At 46.8% G+C, this 20081-nt stretch overlaps 1 protein-coding gene across 1 annotated transcript in view; it reads right to left on the bottom strand.

Moving 5' to 3' along the window:
- MYO10 (myosin X) overlaps positions 1 to 12439 on the bottom strand; it is a 170160-nt gene extending 157721 nt beyond the window's left edge. The window contains exon 1 of the mRNA XM_074576167.1: positions 12291 to 12439. Within this exon, the coding sequence (XP_074432268.1) occupies positions 12291 to 12311 (21 nt within the window). The 5' untranslated portion in view covers positions 12312 to 12439. The remainder of the gene's footprint in view (positions 1 to 12290) is intronic.
- Positions 12440 to 20081: the final 7642 nt, after the last annotated feature.

Here is a 20081-nt window from a genome sequence, read left to right as displayed (position 1 = left end):
TATGCAGACATTCCCCCAGCTGCACCAAATCATTTACTTAAATTTAAGGAACAGAAAAAAGCACATGCAATATACAAGAATGTTAGGAAACATCAGCATTAGAAAGGAACAACAGATAATTACAAAAAGAAGGCAGAAATATCGTATGTAGATCTGCATGGGCAAAGAGTACAAGGCACTATTTTCCCCACCCCTCTCCTCTTCATTGGCAAGAGGGAAAGGAACCAACAGCACAGCATTGCAGCTGGAGTAGAATAAAGTATCGACAAGCTCAATAAATATTGACACCCACAAAAGAAGCAGCAGCTTCATAGCTTTCAGCTTATTAGCACGGCCTTTCTTCAAAGCACATACGTGGAGCATCCTAGCTTCCAGGTGGTTCTCAGACCCTTCCACAGGTGAAGATGTAAAGAGCGACTTCCCAATGGTCCCAAGCACAGGCTGCCTCCCGCAGTCTCGGGTAAAGCTCTCGCCCTACCTGACAGAGATCTCTTCAGATTTCTTCCTTTTCTCACATTTACAAAGATCTGATAAAAATCCAACTGTTTCCTGGAGTGCAAGTGGTAGCACCATGACTGCTCTTCTACAGAGAAAGAGCAACTTGCTGATTACTAGTTACTCTCTAGTACATCATTTGGAACAAAATTAGGGGGAAAGATGATCACATGACAACAAAATCAAAGCAGGAATTTCAATAAAAGCAAAAATGGCAATTTTTACTACAATAATATTGCCACCAACAGAGCAGTACTAACAAATGCCAAAGCCCTATTTTTTAGGACATAAATTACTGCAGCTTTCTCAAGAATAACCCCAGATTTCTCCAATAAGCCTATGTGAAACTATCCAGAAGCACGTCATTGCTCAATACTGACAAAAAAAAAAGATTGAAGGAGACAACCCTAAAAAGCAAGACTTTCCAAAACGTTGGCATTTGTAATACCAGAAACCCAACCAGAAAAAAAAACAAACCCCACACTCAAAACCTACAGCTAGGAAAACTCCAGCTGGCCTCAGGACAGCAACAGAAGATTGTTCTCTGACTTTAACAGGAATTGCAAAGCCAAAAAAGAGCTTAATTTATGCATTTTAAAGCAGTAGCTATCAGGCATCATTATCCCATTGGACAAGGAGACCCCTTTGAGTAGCCGTCCTGCTAAAGCATCTGCTGCTCCTGCTCAGAGCCTGACTGCGGCTCCTCTACTCCTCCTCCCCAGGAAAGCCTCAGGCCGTCCCCGCAGAGACGTGACCCATGATCTATTGCCGCAGGTGTCCAGACCTCTTCTGTCTTGAGCCCTTCTTGCCCCTTCAATTTAGCCACTGATTAACACGCACCTACTTTTCTTTCCCAGAGAGAGATGACTCCGGTCTACACGTAGAGCAGGAGGCACATCCCTGTGCTCCAGCTCAGACGCAGCTCATGCTGTCTACCGAAAACACTGACGCCTTCCAGCAGAAAAAACAAAATTCCCAAGAAAACAGCAAAGCTTTTGTGGCCTCTCTGGCTGCATAAAGCGACCATGCACTTTTCAGACCAAATACTTGCAAGCAGTATAAAGGAGTGCTTCTGTACGCAGCACACAAGTTCAAGAAATCAAAATTCAGGATTACAGCTTGTATTTGCCCGACTCCAGAAGCACCTGGAACACAGTAAAAGCTGAATCACTATCCGAAGGAAAAGGATCCCACAACTCAATGTTTCCCCTTTGCACTCAGTAAGGACTGCTAAGAACAAGCCACCAAACAAGGGCCACCGGACGCTCACAAGAAAATGCAGAGATTTGGGTACCACCCTCTGTCCTCCACCAGCTACTGATGGCTTCTCCACCTTAACTGCACAGTACGAAGGCATCCTACTGACAACGGTGTAACTACACAGTAAAAGTTTGACACAACTATTTCATTACATTACAATTAAGCTTATTGATGGGCTTCTGTACAAAAAACCCAGGGAGCTTACCACTGCACCAGGGTTGTAGTCATTTAAGGTACTGAATCACCAAAGCAAAATGATGGCAGAAACGGTGCGACAAAAACAGAAATTGGGAGTAGAGACTCTCAAAACTAACACAAAACAGAGAATCGCCCTTTTGCTGCAGGCGCTGCACAACTCTATGCCAAAATCACATCTGCCATCTGTTAAAACTTCTCAGATTTGGCGCGCAAAATATTAGAAATGTAATTGCAAGGGGGGAAAAAAGCAGCGCTGCTGCACAAATTCTATTTTCTACTTCAGATTTGCTGTGTTTGTTTATCCCTGGAAATAGCTTATCAAGTATCACGCGGCAGAATCCAACTCTGGGAGTTTCAACAACAAAGAGCTCGCTTCATCGGACACTCCTGGTACACAGTCTGAAAAGCAGCAGGAAATGCCACCCTTCAAAGCCCTCCTGCAAACACCGCTCTCATTTTCTTCTAGGGAATATACTAACTGCTTGCACACACCAAACAAACCTATCCATCGTACCCATCACCAGAAAGCTGTAACGAGGAGATAAACTCTAATCACAAAACCTCAGTCTATACTTAATAAGGGGGAGAGAACCACGATGACAACCAACAAAGCGAGAAGTCTGACCTACAGAATCGGCGTCTACTCCTTGTCCCGATGTGAACTTCGGTGTCCTGCCAACTTGGCTCCTCTCTGAAGCAAATAAAAATATACCCTAACCAAGATACACAGCTGGGTTTTGACCCGCTAAAATGGCCAAATAGAAATGATCTCCGCTGCTTCTGTAAACCAGATGGGTACATTAAACAAAGGGATTTGACTTTTCCTCAGGATAAACACCATCATGAGAAAAACAATCCCATTCTCTTGACAAATATATTTAACTTCATCTGAGTAAACATTTTAATGGCGCACTAAACAACAGCAACTAAAATAGGACCAAATAATCCTTTTCCGTTAACGCTATAAACATCAATATTTCTTCAAAACAAGGAATAAACTTCTCTTATCTTCTGTCCCCAAAACCGGGGCCAGTCTGGCTGAATGCAGAGGGGAGGCGTGAGAATATTTCCAGAGAAATCCCCCTAATTTCTGTTAGCAAGGTCGGGAAGAAAGAGAGTAGACACACGCAGCGCACAACATCAAAACCACGCAAGGCTTCGCCAGTAGCACCGTTTTGACAGTCCAACATCGTTTCAAGAACTACAGAAATGTTTTCTCCAGATGCTGTGAAGTTCATCAAAACGAGTTTTCTAAAACCTTTTGAAGGTCTGTAAGAGCAAGAGGGAGAAAGAGGGCCAAGGGGCTTGGGGTTGTTAACTTTGATGACAGCTTTCAGAAAGACTCAGCTTTGTAATTCCAGCTGGAGTTAATGATAGCACTCATCAACCACTTGAGCCTCAGGTCCCTACCCCAGGTACACTACAGGCACCAAAATCAATCCTGACTTTGAGACTGTGATGGCAGCCTTGGGCAGCGAGGTGCCACTCTGCCGGCGTTACCACGTCAAGAAGTTAAGAACATGAAAAACCACCCCCAAAACCCTCAGTACTTTTAATGACTACCCCAGTATAGAGGCAGACATCCCATGGTAAAAAACCCTTGGGTAATCTTGCTCAGGGTGGGAATGTGGTTTTGCCCCCAGGCGAAAAAGCAACAACCAAACATTTTCCCCTGCTAAGGTATCCTTACGGCATCTCCCATAAGGGCATGCTCCAAAACAAAACAGAGACTTGTATTAACACACTCTTGTATCACTGACCTATAATAAAAGGATTATGAATAGTTTCCCAAGAATATATAGGAAGAGGCAACACTAACACATCAAAGCGTGCTTCGCCTTTTATTTCCCGAGTCCTCCAACCCAGCCGTTCACCCCATGCACACCACCAGCCAGGATCACCAGGGAAGGCACAGCCTGGCTCCTCGAGCCTCCTACTGAGCTCCCCTCTCTTCCTTCCTCTTTCCCTCATGTGGAAAGAAACAAAACCAAAACCCAAATCATTTCGCAGAAAGATTTATCCGATAAAAGAGATGGGTTAGAGAGATATTGATTTCTTCAATATTCACCTTCGCTTAACATGAACTCAAAAATCTCTAGCGAGGCTCGCCACAAGATGAAGATTACATACTTTCAAAGAAAAGAAAGTCCGATACCATAATCCAAGCAAAGTGTCCCGCTGAAGCAATTTAAGTATTTGCTAATATACATTTGCTAAAATGTATTAACATACAAATACGGGAACCCTATTCAACTCTGAAGTCTGGCAGGCCCCTAGATGGTACAGGAGACTGATAAAGTCCATCTGCCAGGATGTCTTCCTTCAACGTGCCATTAATGCTAGAAACAGTAAAAGGTATTATACTGACTCCCTCATCTAGGCTTTGCTCCAACATGCTTATATTTACCCACTGGGGGCAGGGCCACTCAAACACCTAAGAAATCCAACTTAAGATGTATTGGATATCAATTTTCAGTGCAAGTTCAGAAAATCATACAAGCGACCAGTACTTTTCATTTTTAAAGGCTTCTATAAAAAAGAGTAAACCATAAAAGTTTTCCTCAAAGTCTTAAAAGGGTTGGAGTGCTCTTTGGTTTTGTTGGGGGGTTTTTTGTTTGTTTGTTGTTTTTTTTTTTTGTTTGCTTGTTTTTTCATTGGTTTGGTTTTTTTGTTGTTTTTTTTTTTGTTATTTGGTTGGGTTTTTTTACGGTTACTGGCTGTGGCTGCTCCTTCTTAGTGAAAAATAACTAAGCACAATTGCTCACTAGGAAAACTTACAAGATTTCATATTGAAACTGTGTGTTAAACCCCTCTACAGAAGAGGTTTACACAAAATGGAAATGTTTACTTTGGTCAGTAAAACCAAACAAACACTAATTTTTGCCATGCTTCAAGTCTGAACCAAAATCGCGTCTGTTCCTAGTAAGGTATTTAATAAGGAAAAACATTTTACAGGCCAGACTGAAAAACAGTCACTTGGCCATTAAGGAAAACAGCGCCTAAATAAAGAGCAAGTATTTCCATTTATCAGTAAAACAAGCACAGGTGTGAAGTGTTTACAGCTGAAACACCTCAGCAGCCTTCCCCAGTCAAGTCACTGGTTTGCAGTGGGAAAGGGTCTGGCCAGTCCTGATATCCATGGAATGACATGTTCCCTGCAGAGCACCCACCAGACATCCCCCTGACCTGGCTTTACGCTAACCATCGAGCTGAGGACATCAAGAACAAGGATGAATGACATTGGGACCTACCTGAGATGACAGTCTTGATCGCTGACTTTGCAGAAATGAGTCTAGGAGTGGACAGTACGTTCTCCTCTAACATCCTCCTCCTTCTCACAGGTACGGTTAGAAATACTAGTAATCTTTACACATTCCTTCTGTTGTAACAAACCTTTCCCGGTATACTTTTCCAATATAATGCTCATATTTTCCATGTAACAAAGCGGTAATTTCTGCTTCAGTGTGGATATAGTTTACTTCACAAGGCAGATCTGGAGGGTAATAAATATTAGTTCCCATTCTGCATCCAAACTTTGAGAAGTCCTGTCTTTAAAAGACCGGAGTGTTTAAGCTACTTAATGGACTTCTAACCAAAAGGGTAATAATCCACTTAACTTTTCTTAATCAGGAGGTTGTCCAAAACAAAGTTGCATTACAGGAAATATGACCAATGGATAATGCTCAAAGTTCAGATATACACAGGACATCTTAAAAAATCCTAAATAAATAAAAAAGCCACCATGCAAAATCTGAACCAATAATACCCAAAACTTGCCCTGAACTGTTGCTCTGACATGAAGCCATCCTCCCGCATGTCTCACTAATGGTTTAAAATGTCACACAATGATAAATAACAGGAAGATCAAGAGAAATGAGAATGCCTAAGCCATGACCCTCTCATGCAAGCCTGAAGTCATAATCAATCTACCAAGTTTTGAGGTCACATCCCGAAACTTGTAAAGTAGCCACAATTAGTGACTTAAGGCTGGTAATTCTTTTTTTCCTCCCCTCAGCAAAAGTCTTAATTCACGGTGACATTTTACCTCCTGCCCTTCTACTGGGGCTCCACCCAAAGCTACATTCCTGGTTCTGACCACAGCTGGGGGACTGTGATTCAGTAAGGAAAAATACCGGCCCTGCGGCCAAAAAGGTTGGTGAGATCAAACTACCCAGAGGACAGGCTTCCCTCCAGGACTTGCGACAAACGGGCAGTCACCACACCGGCCAGGCAAGGGATGGAGCTGCTGCTCCTGTCCCTCGCAGGAGACTGCGGCACCTTCCGCTGGGGCTGTATCCACCCAAGAGACACAAAAAGACCTTTCTCTTGCTATAATTTTTTTTTGAAGTTACATCAATATTCACCCCCCATATTAAAAGAAAAATTTAAAAAAGGGCCAAAAAAAAAAAAAAAGCAGGCATGTTATTCACTTGCTAGGGGTTAGGTCTGGATTTGTTCTGTGCAAACACAGTGACGCTATATAAATACACACACATCTGCACCCACGCATAGAGCCAAGGACCTACCAATTTTCCTTGAGCTATCTTCTAAAGCAAAAGACCCCCCAGATTTATGAGACTATATTGGTTTTACCAAGCTGAAACCCAAGATTTGGCTACAATCTCCACAATGGAAGCACAATGTGGTTATCACCGACAGCGCAGTTATTGATGAGGGGCCTCAAGCTTTTCCTTCCATCCTTTGCAGCACGCTCAGGCAAGAACAGCACTGAAAGATTACAGGCTTTCTCAGGTTACTCATGGGACCAGTGCACTAAACTCTTCAGAAGACAAAAAGCTCAAGCTCTCCTTCCTTTCTGCTTCCCTCGCTCTTGCAAAGTGGTCCTCTGCCGCCTCCACAGAATCGTGGAAAAGAAACTGTGGAGCCTTTCTGATAAAAGCCCGTGCCACTCGGCTTCAAAAATAAGCTGGCATTGGCCACACTTTCAAACACAATTCCCTTTCACCGGGCAGCAGGCTGTGCGACAGCTCCAAAAATCAAAAAAAAAGAAGAGCCAAAGAGCTCTGCAACCTTCACACCCATACACAGGGTTCACCAAATGAAAATACATATAAAGAAAGAAAATCTGATTAGAGCACAATAGCTTAAACACAACGTGCTGACACAAACATACAATCAGGGGAAAGACTGGAAAAAAAAAAAAAAAAGAGTAAGCATTTTGGTGAGGTGTCACCAGGTGGTGAAAAAAAAACCCCAAGACTCAGAAGCAGCCGAGACTTCTGTAACAGTGGGGGTGGGTTCAGAGCTCTCCTTTGGTTGGAGTCTGACTGAACATACCTAAAAAACCACACGCAGACCCTGCACAATGTAGCACCTCTATTGCTAATTTCAATAGTTATGTGTTTTGCAGCTTTAAGAGAATTCTTGTGTCATTTTACAATATTCATGGTGCCAGCAGGGCTGCTAGGCTCCAGCCCAGCGATGATGACTACGCTTCAGTTGCACAAATGTGTCTTATGAAAGGCACATGTGAAGTACGTGGAGTAGGCAGTTACGATGACGTGCTACTGATGAACTGAACCCAATTTCACGACTTACAGAAACAAACCTACAAAAAAAACCCCTTTCTTTTCTTTCCGACTCAGTAAGGTAGTCTTCAGCCCCCTTGAAACGCTTTCTATTCAAAACATATTGCTCTTTAATTAACCTAAAAATAACTACTGTCAAAACAACCATCGGCTTTAAAAAAAATCTAAATACGAGAAGGAGTCACAGCTCAGAAACTTTGGAAAACGCAGCCAACGTCAACAGCCGGAAGAGGCACTGTTCCTTCTTGGCATGGCTTTGGTGCTCAGAAGCCCTCCAGAAATGTAACCTTTACGCCACCGCTCATGGGATGATGGTTTTGCCCCACCGGTCTGAAACACAACTTTGCTGGTGTACGCTACACAGCTTACACCAGTACCACAACCTGGAACATCAGACCCATACTTGTGCTATCAGTAAAACACTTCAAAATGAAAACTGGGAGGCTTCTGAGACTGTCCTAAATGTGTACACTATGCTGCGGAGCACCGCCAGAATCTGTGTGTATTGATGCAGAAATTTATTAGCATCACCAGATTTTCACTTTAAGAGCAGAAACTTGAGAATGGCCAAGGTCACTTGGTTGCGGGAGATGGTGAACCTCTCAAAGGTCTCCACGAAGGACTCTGCGCTGGGAGGCAGTGATCCTCCAAACATCCCAGCACAGGAGCACCAAGGAAAAGTGTGCTGCAAGCCGCATAACTGAAATAAGAGCTTCCAGGCTCGGCAGACACCTCCTCTGACAGCTCCCTGAAGCAAAGTTCAAAGCCTCAGAATTCATTTTTGCCCCGTATCCTTCCCACTGAGGGAGGTTCAACACCTGCTCCTTCAGGACACATGCTGGGAGCCCTGCCCTTGAAGCAGGGTACACAAGCAAACATGTTCCAGCTGTGGAAAGTAGAAATGAAGGAAACCATTCTGAACTTGAGGTACCAGCAGTACTGCTAAAAATAAAAGCATGGTGGACACTGAGTATCTGCTGTGCCTCAATGGAGGCAACCTCACAGCTCCCAATAAACCTCTGTGCAATGTTTACAGAAACATCAGTGGAACCTCAATGATGATGCTTTTATAACGCTCTCCTTCAACATCATCTACCCAGAAGCGCTAGACCCAAGGCTGCAGACAGAGTTGTTCTACCCCCTTGTATTCCCGTTGAGGAAATTAAGGGGGATGACAGAATAATCCTTTGTCTTTTAAGTTTGGCAGCAACCAAAGGCAATCGATCCTGGCAGCCGCCGCTATGCACTGAGCACCATCTCAGAGGGCAGGTTTGCTCCAGATGACCTCCAGAAGAACCCTCCAACCTCAACCCCTCTCTGACCGCAGCTGTGGTAACACCCCTCCTGTGACACGGACAGCAACTGTGGCTCAGTGCAACGCACTGCGTACCGAGGGCAAAGTGACCCCCCACGGGAGAGGAAGAGGAAGAGGATGAACCTGACTTCTGTACCCACTTCCCCTGGCAAAGGCTGCTTGGGAACTTCAGATGCTGAAGGGGCAGTTTGAGTTTCCCTCTCCTGCCTTTTTTCTGCAAAATTTCCTTCTGTTCCTTCTCATCTTGAAATGACTCTCCTCCTTCCCTCACCCCTTGTAGCAGGGATGCATTCTCACTGGAAAAAAGAAGTCTGACCTCAGCTACCACAGGAGACTGCTCCCTTGTGGGCACCCTCGCTGTTGGTAAAACATATGGGAACAATTTTTTCCAGGCTGTTTTGAGCAGCACAGCCAAACGGCTCTATTGCACACATCCATATTTTCGATTCTGAGTGTGGATCTCCGGGATTTCTACAGGTTTTAACACTTTATATATGAAAATATAACTATGCAACTATACTGAAAAAGTTAACAATTCCACCACTGACCTTCTTTCAAACACCAGAAGTTAACACAGATCAATCAACAGCCTAAAATACCTTTCATAAGTCTCCAAAAACACTTCTGCTCTGTATTTAGAGTGCAACTTTATAATTATTTTAGTATCTTCCAGCAATAAAAGCATTTTGGGGGTATAAGTTTCAAGGACTCTTCTAGCCTAATTCTTGACTCATAATAATATTTTTTTTTTAACTAGCTGAGTTAGAAAACTGGGATAGGGATGGAGATCAAGGATCCTCTGGAGACAGATACAACTGCTTCTCGTCCTAGAAGAATAAAAGCCAAAAAAGAAATAGCAAAGGAAGGACACTGGGCAGCAAGATTGAAAAGTCAAAAAGCCGGTTAAGTCTCGGATGAGGGCAGCGTCAGCTGATCAGCGGGAGCCTGGCATTATCCCACAGCCAGTCCCAACAGGAGCAGCTTCCCTGCAAGGCACGCGTCCTGGTGCTCCAGCAGCATCTTACCCAGCTGCCTCCTCCTGTTCTGGTGAGCATCATCATATATACAAAGAGCAGGCTGCAGTCAGCACCTAGCTATTGAAAAATATGGAAGTGGTAGCAATGCAGGGGGCTTTTTCTCTAAAACCTTTTAGTTATACAGTATTTTTCTACAACAGCCGGACCTGAACACACTCCTGCCTCCAGTGAAGTGAACAGGGGCTTCTGTTAACGCCGAGGAATGACAGCCACAAAGTGCCACTATACGTCCTTCTCACCTGCCAGCTTTTCTCCCGGAACACAATTACAGCAGCGGAGTCACATCGCTGCCGAACGGGAGCGGAGCAGACCAGACCTGCTACCTGTGCCCTTCATCCTGCCTCCTCTTCCTTCCGCACCCTGCGACTTATTTTCAGGCGAACAATAATTCTCTCAGAAAAGTCAGCAAATATTTTCATAAAGAGCAGCTGCAGGATGTCTGCCTTGCACAAATCAAATTACCCAGCTAACGGCTCCATCCAGTGCCTTCAACAGACGTTTTTCTGTGGTAGCTGGGTCAGGCCCAGTGCATTGCTGCTATTGTGCCTTAATGCTCCCTATATGCAATTTACATACGCTCTGGTGTGAGGGAAGGAAAATGTTTATACTTATGGGTGGGACTCTGGATGCAGATTAAAGCCGAAGTGCTATATTTACTGATCTTTTAAAGTAATATCAACATGTTGAAAGGGAGTAAGAGTTCTTAAGAAAGATCAAAGTCTGCATGCAGCAACCACAAATTATCATAAGTACATGCTGAAATACTAACACAGACTGGCAAAATTTACTTGCTTTTTCCCTGGGGCAAGTAATTTTGGCTAATAGGGGAGTCAAAACCATTAACTCTCTTCTTCACCTTTATGTAGGGCACGCTACTGCTCTTGGTGTCAGAGCGAATGACTCTTCAGACTAATTTTGCAAGGCTAGGCTAATACACCATATTGCTCATGGCTTGCAAGCTTTTGAAAGGCGAGGGCTACATCCTCTACAGGAAAAAAAAAAGTAGTAATATAATATTACTACTTAACTCAGACTTTTTGAAAGTTAATCCTATGTTTCTTCCTTCTTATTGCACTTGACAGAACTTTTGTTGTCTGACAAATGAAAAGCTAACAAGCAGTAAGGTGTATGACCTTCTTTTACTTGACTAATTACTATTCCAGTAAACAGATCACCTATTTTTTCTTGTGGAAGCATCAACAGCAGCACTGAGTAACAGGAGGGAAGTTATTCCATGAGGGCAAAGGACAGTTTTGCAGCTTAATCACAGCCCTGTAAAACAGATGCCTGGCCTGTATTTACAGCCCTGACAGTGCAACTGCTTCAGCGCAGGGTGCGATGAAAGCAGTCGTGCAGTCAGCCACCAGAAGTCACAACCCAGACACAACACAGAAGCCGCTGCATTAATACTGGACACCTTGTGTTCACGTAAGGCTGCACCAACACTAGGCGGGCTGAACCGATTTGGTGAAATACCATTGTATAAAATTCAGCTAATTTAGCCAGAGGCACAAGCGGACCCAAGTTTTGATTTTTAGCGTATACCCTGGGTAAATAGGAAAGCGCCTTTGATTTGGCTTCCTCACCCCACGTGACGAAGTTGTCAAGATCCACAAGATAATGGCAAAGCTCAAACCACTCTCAAGACTTAAGCCTCGTTACTTTGCCCAGCGTATGGGAAGATTTTGTTTGTACTTAACAGCATGCGCTTAATAAACATACCTTAAAAGAAAAGGACTGCCCTGCTTCTGAAACCTCCGTCATTTGAAGCCTCATATGCCCACTCAAGGTGGGAAAAAGTTCCCCCCCCAGGTTCCACGCAGGGACGCCCCGAGGAGGGACCCCCCCCGCCCCCGGGACACGCTTTCAGAGGCTGACCCCCGCCGGCAGCGGGGGACGGAGGGGACAGGAGGGAGGGCAGGGACCCGCACCGGACCCCCGGGCAGCCCGCGGTGCCGTCGGCGGGGTCCGGGGTCGGCGGGGTCCGGGGTCGGCGGGGTCCGGGGTCGGCGGGGTCCGGGGTCGGCGGGGTCCGGGGTCGGCGGGGTCCGGGGTCGGCGGAACCGCGGCACCGGCGCCTCCAGCCCTGCCCGCTGCGGCAACCCCCGCTCTAATGAGCCCCAATTAGCGCCGAGAGCTTCCCCGGCGGAGAGCGGCGGCAGCAGCCTCCGCTTCGAGCGGGCGGCCTCGAGTGCCGCCGAAACGCTGATAATTTGGGGTAATTTGGGAGCCGCTCGCCCCCGCCCGCTCACGAAGCCCCGACCCCCGAGGGGGCTGCTCCTGCCACCCCGCACCCCCCGCCAGCCGAGGTGGCTCCGGGGACGCGCCCACGACACTTTTCGGGAGCCCCTCGCCGCCCGGCTGCCGCCCCACAAAGCGACCCCACGCCGGAGGAGGAGGAGGAAGGCAGGGGGAGGAAGAAGATCGCGCGCTCACCTCCGCCAAGAAGTTGTCCATGGTGTCCCCTCGGCCCGCCCGCGGGTGCGCAGCGCCGGGCCCCAGCCGCGCACCATGTGCCGCCGCCCGGCCCGGCTCGGCTCGGCTCGGCCCCACCGAGCCGCCCTCAGCCGCCGCGCCGCTCCATCGCCGGCAGCAGCCCGCAGCCTTTGTCCGCCCGCCCGCCCCCTCAGAGCCGCTGGCCCGGGAGGTCCCGGCAGCGCATAGCCGCCGCTGGGAGCCGGGGGAGGCGGTGAGGAGGAGGAGGAGGAGGGGGAGGAGGAGGAGGAGGAAGGAGGCTCCCGCCGCCGCCCGCTCCTGCCCCACGCCCGGGGCCGCCCCGTCCCGTCCCGCCGTGGCAGGGCCAGAGGCGGAGCCGGGGCCGGGCCGCTCCCTGCGCCGCCATCTGCCGCGCCCCCGCCCCGCCCCGGCCGCCCCCCTCCGCCGCCGCCTCCTCCTCCTCCTTCGTCCCGTCCCGGTGCGGCGGCCCCGGGGCTGGGAAACCGGAGTCCGAACGGAGTTCAGTGTTCTCCAAAGAGTACGTACCTCCACGGCAAGCTCTTGTTTAGGTTTGCGGCCCATTTGTGTAGGGGCTGTTGTCAGCCGTACCCCTGTTCCCGTGCTAAATACACCCTGCGGCAGCCATTGCTTCCCGCTGAGAGAACAGCGCAGGTGAAAATAGCCTTGGGGCCACCTCCTAGGGGTCATAGAATCATCACAGAACGGTTCGGGTTGGAAGGGACCTTAAAGACCATCTAGTTCCAGCCCCCAGCCATGGGCAGGGACACCTCCCACTAGACCAGGCTGCTCAAAGCCCCATCCAACCTGGCCTTGAACACTTCCACGGGTGGGGCATCCACAGCTTCCCTGGGCATTCCCTGGATGCACTGGGCTTCATTCATCAGCTCACTCTGTAGGTTTTCCCGTCCTTTACATTTCTGCAAAGCAGGTATAAAGTGTTCTTTTTTTTTTTTTTTTTTGTCATTTTGCACTCTCGCCCTGTGGTAAGTAACAGCACAGGAAACATGGTAACAAGAATCAAAGCTTGCAGGTATATTTTATTAAAGCAGGGCAATTCCATTCACATTACAGGAAGAACTGTACTAAAAAATAAGTTACATCCATAAAGAAAGTGAATGCAGTATTCAGTCTTTTGTTCACGGGCAGAATCCTAACATTGCTTTGGGAGCTTGAGCATGTGAGTAGTGATGCGGGAGACCAGCCCTGGGTATTGGAAATAATCACAAGTGTGGAACTCTCATTTTTTTAAGGTGTCACAGGAGCTAACGTGTACAGCACAACAAGCACTGCTAAAAAAGCAAGCTTAAGAAGACATACACTACACAGGGAAAACACTCTTCTGTCATCTTTGGTTCCATTTATCTAGTGTCGTACCCCCCCCCCCCAAAAAAAAAAAAGGAAAAAAAAGAGGAGAGCAGGTAAAACAGATTTGGCTTTGAGATACGTAGTGTCTAAGATGGGGTTCTGCTGGTCTTGGAGGGTCACACGGTGACATCCAAGCAAACTGCTGTGCCATCAAGGTTAGCACTGGGATAAACCATCACAATGGGACTTTCTGTGAGATGGGTACCTGCTAGAGCCTGCGTGGGGGCTGTGCCTGCCCGCCCCCCCTCAGACAGAAACAAGCTGGGGGAAAGCCTTCAGGAAGGTGGCAGCTGCCTTGGACATGGCCATCTTCTGTAGATCAGCAGCTCCCCCCAGCTCACCTGGCCGTGGCTGGCCACCAGCTCCCGGCAGCAAAAGCAGAAACGCTTCCCACCTTGTCTGTAGTTCAGCATAGCATCCCCCGAGCAGCACCCCTCTTGCAGCCTGCCAAGCCCAGCCGGGAGATATCCCGTAGGACACCCTGCAGGCTCCTGGGGGCTACCCTGGTGGGGGGGGCAGGGTCACTTCTCTTGCCAGCCTCCTCCCTTCCCCACCCCAGTCTCTACACTAAGGTATATGGTTCATACCTTCTTATGGTTGCTTCAAAACTCAAGGTTTGGCCAGGATCTCACCTGAATTTGCCTGTCTACACAGTACCAGCTCACAGTGAAGTTAACCTAAAGAGTTATTGGACTGTAGATTATATGGTATAAATCCTGATGTGGAAGCTCTGTAACTCTATTCTTAACTACCGTGCTTCCAAAGTTACTCCAAGGGAATGGGTTTTTTCCACAGTCACTGTGCCAGAAACCTTCCCCACTCAGACAAGCCCTAATTTGGGGAGGGCTGAGTCAGATCAAGGGTGTTTATTAAGTTATTTTGACTTCTGATTGAGTACTTTGTTTGACACCATGCTATTGGAATGTAACGCGCATGTCTGGCTACTGCATTGCACGTACTCAGGTCTATGAAGCACAACGTAGGAATTAATGAAAACTTTGAATCTGTCATCCAATAAAAGCAGCCTGTGTTTTTTCAAATGAGTACTTCAGTAAATTGCGAGAAACCATTACCAATAGACTAGGACCAGATTTATGCAGCCTAAAAATATATCACAGAAAGAATGAGTATTCTCTTGTGGCATGGATGTGTTGCAAAAGACTATAAAACTCAAGACTTTTCTCAGAATTTAGAACAACTGCAAAGAAATGTGAGCAGGAGCGGGCTAGGAAGAGGGATTTGGGGAGCAGAGGGGAGGGAAGAGCAGCTTGCACAGTCACTCCAACAAACTTCTTCCTTTTCTCCTTCTTCGTCTTCTTGTGTCAGTCCCGCTCACAGTGTGTAAGGGCTAGCATCTGTATTTCATACAAAAGGGGGTTTGAAACACAGCGTTTCCTTTTCCCGCTCTGAAAATGACCCCAGACTGGTTTCTTGCTCATTTTATGCAATTGTTTGGGGATTTGGAAAACCCCACAAATACACTGTACAAAGCTCCATACATCTATGAACATCTGGGGACTTGGCCAGTTCTGCACAGCTCCAATTTTCTTTTAATCGGTAGAAATTCCTTCACTGATTTGTGTGCCTAAGGTAAATTACTTCCTTTTGAAGCTGCTCACATGCATGCTGGCTCAGTTTTCAGTCTGGGTAAGGATCAGGAACAGACTGAAGGCTCAGCTCCACCTCCTCAATGAGACACCTCCTCGCTGGCCATAAAGGTCTTCCCGCCGTGTGCGGGCGGCCGGTGGTGAGGTGGCTGGCCAGTGGGCCCCTTTCCCCCAGCCTCTCTCTTGCTCCATGCAGTACAACTTCGGCATTTGCTAGATTGGCTTTACTCTCAGCCAGTCTGCTAAATCGTTTTAATATTCCTCACTTAAATTCGCTGCATTACATGAGTCAGAGCGCATCTTCACCCAGCTTTTCTGACCTTTCTTCTCTCTACCAGTGGTTGCTAAAGTCCATATTTGACCAAAATGTCTGACAAAAGACAGACATCTCTTCCTCCCCCAACTCCAAAGTAATCTTAGCAGCTGCAACTTTCATAAGACCCTGGATTTTTAAAACAGATTTCAACTACTGCTGTATCCATTGACGACTGGAAATCTCCCATAGCATGCAGCTCTCTCCATTTCTGGTCTGGAGGCAACAACAACTTACTGACTGAAGCCCAGTTACCTGTAAATCACATGTTTTACCTGAGCCATGTTTCTTCACTGGGAATTTCCACAGACCAAATTTGTGGGACCCTTTTTAAAAGATTTATTGCACCTGCATTTATTACAAAGTTCATAGACATGATTGCATCTCAACGAACCATTAACTCATTCAGTACCTCAAGCACACTTGGTCAAATTCTAGACGTCCATTTTTCAAAGTAGCTTTCCCCCTCATTCTCATCTACCAAAACAGTCAGGGCACCATGGGGGCTGGTGGCTCTCCAGGGCTGGGAGCGTCAGGGGCTCCCCAGGGTAAGTGACGGCAGAGCCTGGCAGCCAGGGCCCATCCCACTGCTCCAGCCAGGAGCAGGGCAGCCGGGGGTCAAGGTAGGGGGAGCCCTCGGGAGGTGTGCAAGGACGGTCCCTGAGGGGCCATGACAGTAACTATGTTTGAGACCAAACAGGTTGTTCTGTTGCAAGTCCTATGTCTTTACCGTGTCTTACTGTCCGTGATGATGGACATTTAGGTTCAATAAGGCCAAGTGCCGGGTCCTGCACTTGGGTCACAACAACCCCATGCAGCGTTACAAGCTTGTGGAAGAGTGGCTGGAGAGCTGCCTGGCAGAAAAGGACCTGGGGGTGTTGGTTGACTGGCAGCTGAATATGAGCCAACAGTGTGCCCAGGTGGCCAAGAAGGCCAACAGCATCCTGGCCTGTATCAGGAACAGTGTGATGTGTAGGACTCGGGAAGTGATTGTCCCCCCTGTACTCAGCACTGGTGAGGCCCCACCTTGAGTACTGTGTCCAGTTTTGGGCCCCTCATTACAAAAAAGACATGGAGGTGCTGGAGTGTGTCCAGAGAAGGGCAATGAAGCTGGTGAGGGGTCTAGAGAACCAGCCTTATGAGAAGTGGCTGAGGGAGCTGGGGTTCTTTAGCATATGGTCTGCATTTCTGGTAAGAATTCATGTTTCTTTCAACTTACGCCAGAAGAGGAGTTTAACCACTGCTTGTGTTTATTCTCTGGGGCTGCTATTGCACTCATGAGCTCCAGTCAGGTTTCAGCTAGCTAACTTTTGGTACACGAGATGTTTGGCATTGACATTGTCCAACAAAATGTCAGAGTTCAAGCACAAGGCATTATTGGAGAAGCAAGTATTTCTGTAGTGGGTGACGGTGTACGAGCAGACTGCTAGCACAGAGCACAGTTTGCTACCACACAACTTTTGAAGGTGCAATGAAAGAAAAGATTGCTCCAGCCAAAATTGTCACGATCTGCGCAGAGCAAAAAACCCAGATTCCTCATGTTCTCGTCCATCCTAACTCCTTCACAAGTGTATGCTCGGGTTTCAAAGCCAGTTCCAGGTCCTGGTCCTAGCTTTCAAAGCAATTAATGGATTCTCTTCAAGTGAATATCCAACAACCAGGCTGGACAGCCACCTTCTTTTTCTGAATCCAGCTTGTAGTAAGCCAGCTCTCCCTGTGTGCTGTACTGGGAGCTAAGTGTCCTACTAAGAGTTGTGAGCTCCAGGAGATGCGAGGTACTTTAGTACAAGGTCCTGTTCTTGCTAGGAGGAGCCTAGCCCTTACGCAGGACAAGCAATGGATCAAATTAATTATTCATACTCACACATGAACTTTAGTTATTAACCTCTAGGAGTAATAAATAAATAAAAAGTGAGGAGCTGGCAGATTTTGTAACAGCTTCATTTATAGCTACTGTAACATAAAGTCATTTCAACATTTTTGTTTTATGTAAACAAACTCCCAATAGGAATGAAGAAAAAAAGCTGGGAGATGTTTTCTTGGCTTTTTCAGCCTCCCTCTCTCTTCTGGATCCCAACAGCTTCTTCCATCACTTTGACCTCTTTACATCTTAATTCCCCTGATTTTAGTTTCAGTTCAAGTACTTTTATGAAGTTCCTGGCTGAGAAAAAAACAACAAATGTAGAAGTCCCACACAACAATTGCAGACACCGTGGATGTGATAGCTTCTGTGCTGCTAGGCTGACAGCATATCCAAAACAGCAGAGCCATTCCTTGTTTGGGATGTTCAAATCCAAAATTGTTATCACAGACCTGGATTTCCATATTAAGGTGCATTTAGCCCTGTCAGCTTGGGGTCTGGTGAAGGGCATTAAGTATGTGTTGCTATAATCAGTTTCTGACCGCAGCCTCTACCTGGGAGTTTCTGAGTTTCATTTTCCACATAACAAAGGTGTCTCTATTACAAGATTTCAAAATACAATTTCACAGCTTCCAACCTTTTCTTTTTTTCCCAATGACATAGAGCCGCCTCTTGATTTAACAGCTGGCATCACACGTATGAAGAGGGACAGCTTTCCAACTCCCCATAATTTTACTGATTTCCTGATTTCTACTCAGCATCTCCCTTTGCTTATCATCCTTAGGCTGCCTCTTCACACAGTCCCTCATATCACGAAGCGACCTGCTTCCTTCTCGGCCCTTCAGGCGGCATCACGGCTCGTGGTGGCAGGCTATTCCCTACCTGCAGCTTCTGTCACCCTCGGCCGTCTGAGCCTCATTGACCCTTCACCTCATTTAAGATAGCTGCTGCATTTCTTCCTCACCGGCAGCTCTTAATCCAGCTCTTCTTCTCCTATAATCTTACTTGCAACCTATTCATTTTAATTCTGTTTATCAGCTTGGAATAGAGTTTTCAGAAAAAAATACCAACAGAGAAAGCTGTGTTGTACAAGTGTGTTGGTTTATCACATAAATACATCTTGCTGGAAGAAAAATAGAGGAGTGACAGACAAAAGCTATCAAAAAGCCTAGAATCAATTAAGGGATGAAGACAGTCAGGAAGCATAAAAAAAGACTGAAAAGAAATGAAAGTTTTTCTCATCTTCTGAATCAGGTTGTGAATGTATTTTCCTTGTCTGCACCCAGGAAGCCTGTTTAAAGACGCTTGCTTAAAGGCAACTTAGAGTTGCAAACCCTGCAGCCACAGTTTATGCTCGTGTTCATTTATCGGGTAGTCAGACCTGTGCACAACATTGCCACCCCTCTCTGAAGGCTGGTTGCCACCCCAAGAGCAGAGCCCAGGGGGGAACCTGCGAGGGCACCTTTTGCTGCCTTGGTGCCGTGTAAGCCAGGTTAGTTCAAAACACTTCCCCTAGCAATTTAAACTAGGTCATCCTCGTTTCTACTGAGGCAAACAAGGAACACCCACACTTTTCTTGCCACTGGCAGTGCTATGGAAGGAAAAGTCTTCAGTAAAAGGGCAGCAAACCTCAGCGAGGGCCAGTCATATTTTAAGCCACTGCAGCTGTTCAGCCAGCAAATATAAATCAAAGGCTGCCTTCTCACTTCTGGTGTCAGCCCAGTTTAAGCAATGTCCACGCTCTGTCCCCAGCACTTATCGCTCCCTCAGCTGTCACATGTGCAAAGGGTGAGCCTGCCTCAGCACTGTAGCTTGGCACCTTAGAAGTGAGCTTCCAGATCTCCCCCACTTCTCATGCTTCAGTTCGCACTGGGGAGCAGTCCCACGGCATGCAAACTGGGTGTTCTCCATAGGGAATTAAGCAAAAAGATGTGCTCCAGAAATGCCCTTGCCAGCCAAAGGGTGTTCAGGGCATAGGGTCAGATTAGAGCTGGGCTGAAACACAGCCTCCTTAATGCACTTAGCATAGAATCATAGAATAGAATCATAGAATTGTTTTGGTTGGAAGAGATCTTTAACATCATCAAGTCCAACCATTAACCTAGCACTGCCAAGTCCACCACTAAACCATGCCCCTCAGCATTACATCTACACATCTTTTAAATACCTTCAGGGATGGTGACTCAACCACTTCCCTGGGCAGCCTGTTCCAGTGCTGGACAACCCTTTCAATGAGAAGTGATGGACAATGAGTCTCCAGCATGATGTTTCACTCTATGGATACGCTCCTATTTCCCTGCACTATTTGCTTATGTAGTGGAGCTGTTACGTCTCCATGGGTCAGTGCAGCAAAAGGTATGGGGGAACTGATCCTACCTTTTTCTTTTGGTTTGAGTTCTGGGGTTTTTTTTGGTTTCTTAAAAGAGCCTTGGCCAAAAAAGGTTTTAATTCTGACTAATCCTCTGGACAAGGGTGCTCTGCATTGCTGATACCATTTATTCCCTTGTACCAGATCACAGCTTCAAAGAGCCAGGAGGGGCAACCTTCATGGTACTGTGTGCTTCAGGGAACGCTTATGCCTTTCAGATATTTAGACTTCATCAGCCTGCGGTATAATTAATACT

This window comes from Larus michahellis, chromosome 2, assembly GCF_964199755.1.
Source record: "Larus michahellis chromosome 2, bLarMic1.1, whole genome shotgun sequence".
In the NCBI taxonomy this organism is placed as follows: domain Eukaryota; kingdom Metazoa; phylum Chordata; class Aves; order Charadriiformes; family Laridae; genus Larus; species Larus michahellis.
Note: the sequence above shows the minus strand (reverse complement) of the source record. Positions and strands in the feature narration are given on the sequence as shown.